The sequence below is a fragment of the Neolamprologus multifasciatus genome, chromosome 4 (genome assembly GCF_963576455.1).
Source record: "Neolamprologus multifasciatus chromosome 4, fNeoMul1.2, whole genome shotgun sequence".
NCBI lineage: Eukaryota > Metazoa > Chordata > Actinopteri > Cichliformes > Cichlidae > Neolamprologus > Neolamprologus multifasciatus.
Genome location: NC_140442.1, coordinates 1250678 through 1263047, shown reverse-complemented (window position 1 = coordinate 1263047; position 12370 = coordinate 1250678). Strand labels below are relative to the sequence as shown.

At 49.7% G+C, this 12370-nt stretch overlaps 1 protein-coding gene across 3 annotated transcripts; it reads left to right on the top strand.

The window, feature by feature from the left end:
• On the top strand, window positions 1–12366 carry sh2b1 (SH2B adaptor protein 1). Of its 3 annotated transcripts, none has more exons than XM_085156494.1 (10): window positions 1–68; window positions 156–231; window positions 2641–4647; window positions 5712–5813; window positions 6234–6325; window positions 6408–6490; window positions 6614–6769; window positions 7058–7269; window positions 7399–7573; window positions 9144–12366. In XM_085156494.1, exons 3-10 carry the CDS (start codon window positions 2968–2970, stop codon window positions 9440–9442), a joined length of 2799 nt encoding a protein of 932 aa, XP_085012620.1. In that variant the 5' UTR covers window positions 1–68; window positions 156–231; window positions 2641–2967; the 3' UTR covers window positions 9443–12366. The 3 variants fall into 3 exon arrangements, with proteins under 3 accessions (XP_085012620.1, XP_085012621.1, XP_085012619.1); XM_085156495.1 differs by adding an exon at window positions 8438–8528 and having other exon boundaries at window positions 2–231; window positions 9144–9288; XM_085156493.1 differs by having other exon boundaries at window positions 2–231.
• The last annotated feature ends 4 nt before the right edge of the window (window positions 12367–12370 follow it).

Sequence of the window (12370 nt, the reverse complement as noted above, 5' to 3'; positions counted from 1 at the left end):
TAAAGGCTGCACTCGTCGACCTGCCAACGATCGCGAGATTTTGGCCACTGCGAGAAGAACGGGTCCAGGCAAGGCATAGCAATATTCATATTTAGCAGCACGAGCACGAGCAGCAGCAGCAACAATAATAACAAGCTGTTTGTCCGGTTATGTAGGCTGGAGGAGAGATGAAACGCATGGTGCCAGCTTCAGCCAAAGACACGGATGGAGACACGGGACTGTGATCTGCAGGTACACGAGACGCCGCGCGCTGTGCTCAGGAAACACTGATAGCTAGGTTTATTAATAGCTAGCTAGCTGGCTAACGGTTAGCTTAGCTCGCGGAATGTTTGGCTACAACTGCTGTGGGATGATTCAGTGTGTGGTCATCTTCTCTCTGACCACTTAAACCAGCAACAGCTGACTGAACACAGGCGCGACTGAGGGGCAGGTGCGTGGGCACGTCGAGTCTGTGGGGCTAACGTTAGCCAGCTAACGTTGCACGTCTTTAAAGAAGCTGAATGAGCACACTGCTAGTTCATGTTAGCATGCTAACTAGCCACCTAACGCTGCTGTGAGACGCTCTGTTATCAATAATCTGTAATCAATAATCAGGTGCTGGGGGAAGTGTTCGTATCGTTTTGTCATTAAGGTGAAAGGTAACAGCGGTCAAAATAAAACGATACTAAAAAACCCGTTTTAATGATGTTTTTAGGAATAAAATGATCAATAAATCAGTTTTCGAGAACCCTGTGAGCAAACAATCTTTAATATACAAAAACTGGAACGTTTGATCTTTGGACAGGAGTGTGCAAAAGTCTTAAATCATCTTATGTCTTTATATATCGTAGGAAAACGTGTGCCAAGCATACATGGAAATGTAGTTAATAAGCCAAAAATGGGAGTGTAATTCTAGTGAGATTGAAAGTAAGTGTTTGGTGTGAGCGCTTTATTCTTCAGCGTAGCCAGACGTTTCTGTGAGGAGCTTCAGGAATCGTTCTTCAGGCTTCTTGAAGGATATTCAAAGCTCTTTTGGATGTTTCTGCTTCTTTGTTCTGTTCTGTGTCAGGATGATCCCAGACTGCTTCAGTAATGTTGATCCATGACTGATAATACTCCACTATTGCTCTCTTCAGCAGTGTTTGGCATCTTTGTCAGGCTGAAAATCATTTTTCCCGATGGTTTTGCACGGTTGATCAAACTCTGATGGTGCTTTTCAAAGATCTCAAACACCACTGACTAAAATGCAAATGAGACCCTCCACCGTGTTTCATATGTAATGTGGCATAGCTCAGCCTTAAGTCCCCGCTTTCCCTGATTCTGGACAGCCAGCCCTCTGAGGCTGTTTCTGATGAGGCTGCAGTGAACGTTAGACGGTCAGCTGAAGGTCCAGATGAAAAAAACACCATCTTGTCTTTCAAATCGTGATATCTTCTGTACTTTAGATTCAGCCAATGAAATAAGAACGAATGTGTTTTTGTGACAGGCAGCTGGTGACAAAGAGCCTAAAGATCAAACTATTATGTGTGGACACAGCACTGGTGCATCCCATGAGTCAGGAGCCTTTTTATCTTTGAGTGATTCATAGGTCAAAGTTCAGAGTCTTAACAAAATCTCAGGTACATGACTGGACTGGAAATGAGTGAAAAAGCAGCCAATGTCCAAATAAAAACTTTAAAAGACCTTCAGAAATCTGGAGGCTCCCAGTAAGCAAAATTTCAAGAAATGAGTGTCTTAAAACTTTATACCTGTTGATACTGAATGTTTAAATGCCCTCAAACTTCAGAAACTGAAGTGAAGATTTTTAGTTCAAAGTAAAACACGTGCTTACGATGAGGTGAGACATCTGTTAACCAAAAGACTTCCTGTTACAGCAGCCAAAACATTAAACGCAGCCTATAATAAAATCACTTCAAATGGAAGTTATATAAAAAAAATGTAACAAAACTGAATCATATTTAAGAACCAAACTCGAAACCCCTAAAATTCTTTGAGCAATATGAAGGAGCCACAACACTGATTCAACGATAACACAAAGGTTTAAATGACGAGTCTGAAGAAGACAAATTAAACTCGATGTTAGAAGGTCGACATGATCTCGAGAGGCGTCCAGTCCAACATGAAGATGAGTGAAATAACCGCTGGCGACATGGGCGGGTCCTGAGTCGCCTGCCTCAGCTTCCACTTGATTACCAATGAGAGTGCAGAACAGCACTGATGGGCATGACGCTGTGGTAAATCTGGCAGCTGAATCCTGCGACGTTTGAGCAAAAACGAAGCATGACTGAATCACTTCCTGTCTCAACGTCGCCCTGATGTTAAATTTGAATCTGTGACAGTTACTTAAAAAAATTAACTAAGAAAGAAATCGCTCTTTCAAAATCATCAGATCTGTTTTATATTTTTATTATTCCGGTGTGGATGTTGGAAAAAGTCTCAAACAGATTGTCGTGTCGTTTCTACGCGTTCTGATCCCAACGGCGCCGCTGTTCACCTGATCAGCGCTTCATGTGTGGGTCTGTTTCCTATAAAAATCCTTGAATCACAAAGATTTCCACACATTAAAGGTCATCGTTGATCTCATGTTCGTTATGCTTCAACAGTTAAAGTGTGCAGACGCCGTTTCTGCTCGTGTCACTAACGTTTTTCTTCCGTCTCTAGGATGTGGCGGCGCTCCTGTCATACAGACGGACATTGAAGAAGAGGCGGACCTCGTGACTCGTCTAACCTCAGACTGCACGTTTCCTGTGTGGGGGCTTCTCTGCTTTGGTTCTTTCTGGCTGGTCTCATAAATAATGTAGCAGAAGTTTGACCGCCTCTAAACGCCGTCGTTATCGTGGTTTTTTGTTTTGGTTTTTTCTCCCTCGATGGGGCGGAGCTTCACCCTCGTTTGTAAATTGGTAGACTGATGTGGTGCAGGTGCCCCCCCCCCACTGAAGTAATCTGACTGATCTTTGAGCCCCTCGGCGCCTCACGCCTTTCAGGAGGATGAACGGCTCCCTTTTAACCCCACCCAGCCCACGGGCGGCAAACTCCTCCCCTTTACCTCCATCTCCCTCCCCCTCTCCTTCCCCGCCCTCTCCTTCCTTGCTGCCCTTGTCCTCGCGCCCTCCCCCTCTCCCTCCGCTGATGAGCCCGCCATCCCAGGCCCATCCGTCCTCGCTGTCGGACACGCCCACGCCATCGCCCTCACCTTGCTTGAGCTGGACCGAATTCTGTGAGCTCCACGCCCGCGTCGCAGCCGGCGACTTTGCACGTCACTTCCGGGCGTTTCTCTTGGAGAACCCGCACTACTCCGCAGACTCTGCCGCCGCCTTCTGCCGCCGCTTCACCGACCGCTTCGTGCGCCATTTCCAGAGCGAGCTGGAGGGGGCTCTCCCGCCGAGCTGTTCCTCTGCACGGGATGAAATGGCGAGCTGGGCTCCCCAGTCAGACGCTACGTCTCTGGAAGAGGAGGCGGTCTCGCCGCTGTCCACGACTGGAGCGGTCCCCCTGTGCCCTCCGACTAACACGACGCGGGGCACGAAGCCGGCGCCGGCACGTCTTGTGTTGGAGAACCGTGGCGGGGACAGGTTTCAGGATTCTTACGCCCACAGCCAAGTCATGCCTCCATCATCTTCGTCATCGTGCTGCTCTTCAGTAGGCGGGAACAACGGGAGGCGTGAGGAGAGTCGGAGCTTGATGGCTCCAGGGAACGGCGACGCGCCGGTGGAGGAAGAGGAGGACAGCTGGCTCGGGGCGGCGTCCGTCGGCGAAGAGCTAGAAGAACGGGAAGCGGACTCGTCAGAGGTGGACAACGCAGACTCCTCCCACACTCCTCAGAATCCACCCTCCTCCGTCACTCCTCCGCCCGGCTCCAAGGCGAGCGGCACACCCGGCTCCTCCAAAAACAAGCTGAAGAAGCGTTTCTCGCTGCGGAACGTGGGGCGCAGCGTGCGGGGCAGCGTGCGCGGCATCCTGCACTGGCGCAGCTCCTCCAGCGACGCCACGCAGGCGCAGCTGCCCTCCAGCTACAGCTACACCATGGGCGTGCAGGACACCTCGAAGAGGACCTCTGGCACTCAGCCTCCCACACCCACCTCCTCCATGCCCGTTTCTCTGTCCATGCCCCTCTCGCTGCCTCATTCCTCCTCCTCCTCGCTGCCGCCTTCGTCGTCGAGCAGCGCCACCTCCCTGTCGTTGTCAGAAGCTGCTCGGGATCGGCGGCGGAGCAACGGCGAAGGAGGCGAGAAGGAGAAGTGGAGCCATCGTCTGGAGAAGCTCAGATTGTCACGATCCCCTCCTCCCATCCTCACCTCGACCGCCTCCGGCTCGCACTCTGCGACGCTGCCTCCGAGCAGCGCCGCCGCCATGGGTCCTCCGAGGAAGGTGGGCCGGCTGGTACGGGAGGGCGGGGTGAGCGTCAGCTCATCCAGCGACGAGTGGAGCGGCAGCCACGGCTTCTCCGGCTTCTCCTTCGGTCTGCTGCATCACGGTACGGACAACAATCCTGCCTCAGCGCAGTCTCCTGGAGCACAGCCGCCACCGGTGCAGTCTCTCGCCAGCGGGGGGAACGTGCCCTGGAGGGGAGGACGCTGGCACAAATGTCGCCTGGTCCTCCGAGAGCGGGACAGAGAAGGTGGCGAGCGTGGAGAGGAGTACTACCTGGAGTTCTTCATCCCACCCAAAGTGAGTTCTGAGTAAACTTTTAACTTGTGTTGGTGCTGAAACGACTCGAATTCGAATCATTAAAAAACGATATTGCAGAAAAGTAGTGTAAAAACCACACGAGCTCAAACATCAGTATGATGGTGGTGGAAATGTCTAAATACTGTTTTTATTTGGTCTTCTGAAGCTTTGAGGGTCACAGGAGCCTTTAAAAAGTCCACAAAGGTGACAAAGCTTCACTTCCTGCCATCAACCCTGCAACAGCTAAATGTGTCGAGCCGTCAGTCGATTGGTTCATTAGTCAGGAATATAAAGGTGGTTGTGTTGGAGCTGTCAGCAGAATAACTTGTAGCTCAGCCTGTCCTGGTCGTTACTGGTCAGGAGTGGGAGGACTGCCAGTGTCACCTAGAGGTGGGAATCACCATACATCCCACGATACGATATTATTGCAATTTTTAAAAATATTTTGCGATATTCAGATTCTGTACATAAAGGTAAACTTTATCAATCATCATTTTCTCTAATATCAAAGTCTCACACTCAGTCTTTCTCTCATTTCAGTTTGATTGTTGACAAACTGAACGGTTTGTATTACAGTCTAGTCCAACTTAGCTGAATCAACCATCTGGTACAATTATAGCTATTCTGAACTATGCAGTTTATGAAAACTATGCAGCCCCTTCAGCAACTGAAGAATTTGAAAGGAAATGAAAACAAAATATAATTTTACATTAAATAAAAAAGTTTTAAACTTAATTAAAATAAAACATGTCTTAAATTAAAATAAGTAAACTGTCATGTTTATTAAACACATTTGGACAGTGAAGGAATGTCAGGATTGTTGCTCAGAAAAAGGATCAACATGCTCTGAAGTCAGAGCACAAAAACCTTTTTGTAACAAAGTATCGATTTCTGCTGTCCCTGTATCCATACATTATTAGAAACAAAATATCACCATGCTACACAGTATCCATTTTTTCCCCACCCCTAGTGTCACTATCACCCACACTTCTCCAGCTGCCTGAACACACGACCTTTGACCTGCTAAATTGCTGTATAACTAAACGGCAAACCTTTTGTCTCAGTCATCGAAGCCTCGGCTGACTGTCCCCTGCTGCTCCATCGTGGATGTGAGGAGCACCACGGCGCTCGAGGTCCCCGACAAGGAGAACACCTTCCTGCTGCAGGTAACCACAATGTCAACCATCAGCTTTGATTCTTATGTCTACACAATCACCTGCCAGCCGCTCAGTGCAATTAGATGCGTGTATGCAATGTGCAGAATGTCTCAGAAAGCTAAAGGCGGCTGAAGGTGTACCACATGACCACAGGCCGCTTCATTGTTTTAGCCGCAGGAACTAAACCAGCAGGAAGAATGTGACGATCCAGATACGTGCGAGCGGTTTTTATTTCTGTGGAACATAAATGTGAAGAAGCTGAGCATCGATGGATTCGGAGCACCATCAGTGCACAGTGGGGGGGGGGGTTTCCACTGTGCAGCTAATCTGTTGTGAATGAGGGGGAGGGGCCTAAACTGATATTAGGAGTCGTGGCGTTTTCATACATGAAGGTTTCACTGACACATGAAGCGTCCTTTCTGCTCTCAGCTGGACGGGACGACGCAGTACGTGATCGAGACGCGAGACGCCGTTCAGATGAGGGCGTGGCTCAGTGACATCAGGAACGGCATCTGTCTCAGGTGAGCAAACACAAAGCAGTGGCATGCTGCCTGACCAGCTCCATGTGTGGGTGTGGCTATAACCGCGTTCTCCCTCCCACAGCGAACAGGAAGATGCCGAGGGTGTGTGCGGGGGGCCGTTGGACATCAGCGGGACGCCTGAGATCGGTGACCGCCTTTCACAAGGTGAGCATGGAGTGTGAGTTTACTGAACCTAGACCCCCCCGATGTGGGCGGAGCTTCTGTTCATGTACGTCTAACACACTGCATCAAAGCGTTTGACCATCTGCGCTCGTTTCTGCACATCAGTGTGTTATGGCGGGATCGGAGGCTCCTCTCCTCTCATGGATCCTCTCCCGCCCGAGCTGCCACCTCGAGCGCCTCTCGATGAACCAGATGGCCGGATTCACGGAGGGGGCGGGGCTAGTCTCGGCACGCCGTTTGCTGAGACGCCAGACGCCACAGGTGAGCCTGACCCAGAGATTTGTTTTATTTTTTCAAAAATATTTCTGATGCATCTGAACATGTGTGATCCACGTCCAGCTGTAGCCTCTGCGGCTTCAGGTGGCGTGCTGTAACGTGGTCACGTGTACAACATGTAATGATGTCACACATGCGTCAGAATACCTGCACAAACGGTTGGAGTAGATTCTTGTCTCTGTAGAGGTTTGTTGGGTGATGGCGGTATATCGATGCTGTGATGTCACAGCGTGATGACCTCACTAGCTTTACACAAACCCTTCCTCCACCCAGGGTCTTTCCTCTTCTCTGACGTGACGCCGGTTGAGGCGGTGGAGCACCCGCTCAGCGAGTGTCAGTGGTTCCACGGCACGCTGTCCCGCCTCAAAGCCGCTCAGCTGGTGCTGGCTGGAGGCCCGGCGAGCCACGGCGTCTTTCTGGTCCGTCAAAGCGAGACGCGGCGCGGAGAATACGTCCTCACCTTCAACTTCCAGGGAAAAGCCAAGGTGAGGCGAGAGCATCCCGGCAGATGTTAGTCTGGATCCTCTTATCCGTCCTGTTTGACGAGCTGGTTCACGTCTGTGTGGCGTGATGACGCGTACGCTTTAAACGTGTCGTTGCCTTCTTCCCCGCAGCACCTCCGCCTCTCGCTGAATGAGGACGGTCAGTGTCGAGTGCAGCACCTGTGGTTCCAGTCCATCTTCGACATGCTCGAGCACTTCCGCGTGCACCCGATCCCCCTGGAGTCCGGCGGCGCCTCCGACGTCACGCTCATCAGCTTCGTGGGCGCTACCGCCATACGGCAGCCAGGTACGAGTGAGAACGCCAGGTGTTCCCGGCGACTAATTAATGACAAATCAGACGAGACTTAAATGAGTTTGAATCTTTGATCATCTAACAACTTATGACATCACTGATACTGTCACCATTTCCAGAAATGATTATTCGTTGGAATACTGGCGTTCCTGTTCTTGGAATTTCCATTTAAAATTAAACTGGATGAAAAGTAAATTTAAAGGAGCTCTGCGGAGGCGGCGAGGGGTTGCAAAGCAACTTGCAGATGTGCAGCTGCTGGAAAAGTAGGCGCTGTCTCCTGTGGTCAGCTTTGCCGTCGCGTAGCAACAGTGTTAAGTTGCACTGAGTTGAAACTGTTCAGTCAGGTGTGCAGACGCCTGCAGACCTGCCGTCTGCCCGCGTCACGTTAGTAACACGCCATGTGTTCCCTCCTTCCTGCAGATGACTTCCTGTTCTGTTCATGTGTAAACATCTTCATGTTGATGTCCAGCCAGTAAAGTCTCCAGATTAAATATTTTAAAAGTTGCTGGTTAATTGCTAAATTTAAAACGTCCTGATGGCTGTGACCTCGCTGTGACCTCGCTGTGACCTCAGCCTGGCAGCAGGAAGTCTCACCTGCTGAAAATCAGATGCTGGAGTTTTATTCTCAGCTAAAAAAGCTTTAATGACAGCACGAGTGTGACGGGGAAACAACGACCGATCCAGAATCAGAGCCTGAAAACATTGTTTGGGTGGTTTGATCAAACGGGAGTGCCGTCACACCTGTGAGGAGAAGCTCCGCCCACCTCCACCCCTGCTCCATCTGTCCTGTGTTACTGCACCCATCGCTGTTCTGACCTCTCTGTTGTTGTCTTGTATCCGTTGGCTCGCCCCTTGCAGGCCGGGACAGGGCGGGCAGTCGGCCTACAGCCTGTGATGTCATCACCACGCGCCATCCTGACTCTCCATCAACCCCCATCTCTGACTGTGTGTAAGTGAGACCGGACTCGGCTGAGAGAGCGAGAGCGAGGAAGTGAACGAACAAATGTTTGGGTTTTAGTTTGGCTCTGGTCATGTGACACTCCACAGCCAATCAGGAGAGAGTTCATTTTTAATTTCCTGTTTACTTTAAAGGTGGCTGTACTGGGGGAGGGGAGGGGGGATTTTTAGGATAACTGCCCAAAATTTAAAAGAAAACTTTGATTTTTCCCACAAAATATTCTGAGTTTAGAAGAAAACAGGTGAGTTTAAGAGCGAACGACATTTATAAACCCCGGCCTGAGTGGATGAGCAGTCATGTGACCTGTTAGCAGGAGTGATGATGTGTGTGTGTGTGTGTGTGTGTCCTTGAATTGGACTGCCTCCATGACTCCCATGGACTTGACGACCGCTGACTCCTTCCACCTAACCAGCCACTCACTGTCGTCTCTCTTTGTCTCCCACCTCTCATCTTCCTCTCCTCCGACTGTTTCACTTTCGGCCTTATTTCCTCCTCTTCCTCCCCCCTCCTCATCCTCCTCCTCTTCTGCCTTTATTTACACTCTTCTCCCTCTCTTACCCCCTTCCCCTTTTCTTCCTTTTCTCCTCCTCTCCTCTGTCCTTGCAGACTTGACCAGCAGACCCCGTAGCCCTCCTCAGCCTCCTCCCCTGCCGCCGGGCCGCCCCCCGCCCCCGACTCCGCCCCAGGAGAGAGGAAATGAAATGGAGGTTGGAGGAGCAGCAGCGGTGTCGGCAGTGACGACCACAACCACAGGAGGAAGTGGAGGCGGTAGCGGAGGTGGCGTGGAGGACTGGGAGGAGAGGGACAGGGACACGCCTCTCCGCCAACTAGAAGCTGCAGACGGAGAAGAGAGGGAGGGAGCGAGGGTGCCCCGAGCCATCGATAACCAGTACTCCTTCTTCTGATGGAGGAGGAGGCGTATGTGTGTTTGAGTGTGCGTGAACGTTGGATTGGATGAGGCGGCGTACATCATAGCCATTCATAACCAGTATTTTAATTTTGTTAGCGAGGAGGGGGAGGAGTCAAAGTACTAACACTATGTGAGAGAGAGACGCGGAGGCGGGTGAGCGCAGCTTCACGACACTAACGAGCGGTACATTTCTTTATAGCCAGATAAGCTTTGTTTTGTTTTGCCGGTACGCCTCGCAGCAGGCTCCGCCCTGTGACGCCAGCAGACCCGACGATACCTCACAGCGGTCCTGTCAGGACGGCGCACGCCAGCCAGAGGCCAAACATACTACAGATTCTTGCTTCAGCAGCCAGACCCGAAATATCGCGGCGCCGCAGCAAACCGAACGACGGAAATGTTGAATAAATGTAGTTTCTGAAGCCGCGCTCGGCCAGGTAGCAGTTTCTAAACCCCCACACTAACACTTAAACTCCGCCCACACAACACGTGACTACAGATGATGTTAACACTAAAGCCACTGTTTACGTTCACTGCTTCACTTTCACAGGTCGTAGTTTAAATGGTGGAATCACGTTTTTCCTCACGTTCGTCACAAATACAGTTTTTTAGCGTCGTCAGGACGCCGAGGTGCACGTTGTCGTTTCACTGTGGCGCTCTCACTGAGCTGACCGTACGTTCAGCTGCTGCTATTATTTATTCTAAACGCCTTTAAAACAACACGATGGTGACGTCTGCACCGGGGTGTTTGTTGGTCTGTGATGATCAAAGGAGAAACGCTGACTGAATGTGAGGCGCCGCAGGCTGACGCCTTCATGACGGACTCTCATTCGTTCTTGGTTGAGCACATTTTGGGCTTTGTTTTATTTTCACTTTTGGACTTTGACACAAGTCGGTGCGTTAACTTTTTATTATATTAAACGTCGTTATTGCCAGTGTGAGACTGTAACGATACTCGCTGCTGTTGGACTGAGTCCACCAATCATCACCTTCATCACGGGGGGGCGGGGCAATGTTCGGTGAGCTGCTCGTCACTTCCTTTAAAATATCACGTGTGTTTAGTTTGGCCTGTGGTGTCGGCATCGTTCTTAGTGAGCATTAAAATGTCTTTTACTTTAGCTTAACGTCCGACTTTCTTGACTCGTACGTCTTTAAAAACGTTCGTCGGTCTTAAACGGACATTTTTAAGCTGAGTCTGAGTTTATCAGCATTAAAACATCAGATGTCATCAGTGGCGTTTGGTGCAGCTCAGATTTTTGTTTTTCAAATTTAAATGCAGTTTTTGAGACTTTTAATAAAGTTTTAATAAAGCCTTAAATTGGCACATTTACTAAATTTAATTACATTATTTATATAGCACCAAATCACAACAGTCGCCTCACTTTATATTGTGATGCATTCATGAGGTGACGAATAAAATCGTAACGTTTCCCTGCAGCGTCACGACTGTTTTAAATTCTTAAACGTGTCCCAGGCCTGTGCAGCCAGCGCGCTGACGGCTACAGAAACTCATTTTAACTTTTTTTTATTTTAATTGAATCACAGCAGGATTCCTGTAGGGCTCAAACTCCTCGTCCACCGCGGGCCACGTGGAGCCCACTGTGACTTTAAGTGGGCGGGGTCAGTGAGACTCCTTTCAGTGTAAGAAAGTGTAACCATGTTTAAAATCCCGACATGTTAATGTAAGGAAAAGCACACATTCAGCAGCGTGTCTGTTTTTCTACACGTTACGCTGATGTTGGCGTGCACGTGTCGACGCTGACGTCGTCGTTTCTGTAGCAGTTACTGAAGACGCAGAGCTGTTCTCATTTCAGTTTCACGTAGTTTGGTGCGATGTGATTGGCCGCGGTCATTATCAGCAGGAAAAGCTGTAAAACTCAAATCTACATCACCTCCACCAAAAGCATCCAGTGGGCCAGATATGACTCTCTGCTGGGCCGCTCCTGGCCCCCGGGCCTTATGTTTGACACCCCTGATTTAGAGTGATATTTAGTTTTGTTTTTTTTATTAATTTTTCTCACTAGTGACCATTCAGGCCTCGAATGTTTTAACTTTCGTAAATAACGACGTGCAGTGACATCATGTGCACCCCCCCCCCCCCCCAATCGTGCTGCTCAATCAGTCGCACCTTTGAGACGAACGTCCTGAGCAGTAAAGTTTTACTTTTAAGGAGTTTGGTTTGGCGCCGCCTGAGAGGAGGCGGGTCGGGTCTGGATCAGGCAGGAAACATTTACCTCAGTCACTCAGCAGCATCACTCAGTTTAAATGTCTCTCTCTCTCTCTCTCGCTTTTTCTCTCCGACGCTCAGAGTCTGAGCTCAGAGCTGATGGTTCAGCACCGATAAGATGGAAACGATAATCCTGAGGGTCAGAGTGATAGTATTACATTTGTCTTTGTTACGCTTCATGTTACACTTGTTCCGACTCATCTTGTGGTTCAGTTCAGATGTTTGTGCCTTTTTACGTTTGGGGATAAAAAGAAGGAACGATGACGATATAGGACTCGTTGTGCAGGTGGCGGGATCCCTCGCCCTTTTCAATCTGCCCCCCCCTCCTCCTCTGCCTCGTCCTGCATCATTAAAATTATAGCAGCAAATGTCGATGAAATACTTTTTCTCCTTGTGCCTTTCTGTGTCGTCTCATCACCTCTGCCTGCATCTGTCGCTCGGTTCATTTACTCATGTCATAGCCCACCAGTCTCGCTCTGCTTTCCTTTGCTCATGTACTCGTCTGATCATCATCATCATGTTCTGTGTCCTTTTCTCAGTTTCAGAACTCTTTGTGCCTTTCTCTGTCTCTTTCTCTCTTTGCTGGGACCGTGTGTTTGAAGCCGGACGGCAGCGTCTGTCTGGCCTGTGTGGTTAGTTTCAGGTACTACATTGAATTTAATGATAATGATATAATATAAATATAGTGAAACGTACTGC

Bases quoted from the DNA above. Each gene is read 5' to 3' on its own strand.
- sh2b1 (XM_085156494.1), top strand. From the start codon at position 2,968: ATGAACGGCTCCCTTTTAACCCCACCCAGCCCACGGGCGGCAAACTCC. The intron at 7,270-7,398 runs GTGAGGCGAGAG...TCTTCCCCGCAG, and splicing joins ACTTCCAGGGAAAAGCCAAG to CACCTCCGCCTCTCGCTGAA. The intron at 7,574-9,143 runs GTACGAGTGAGA...CTGTCCTTGCAG, and splicing joins TACCGCCATACGGCAGCCAG to ACTTGACCAGCAGACCCCGT.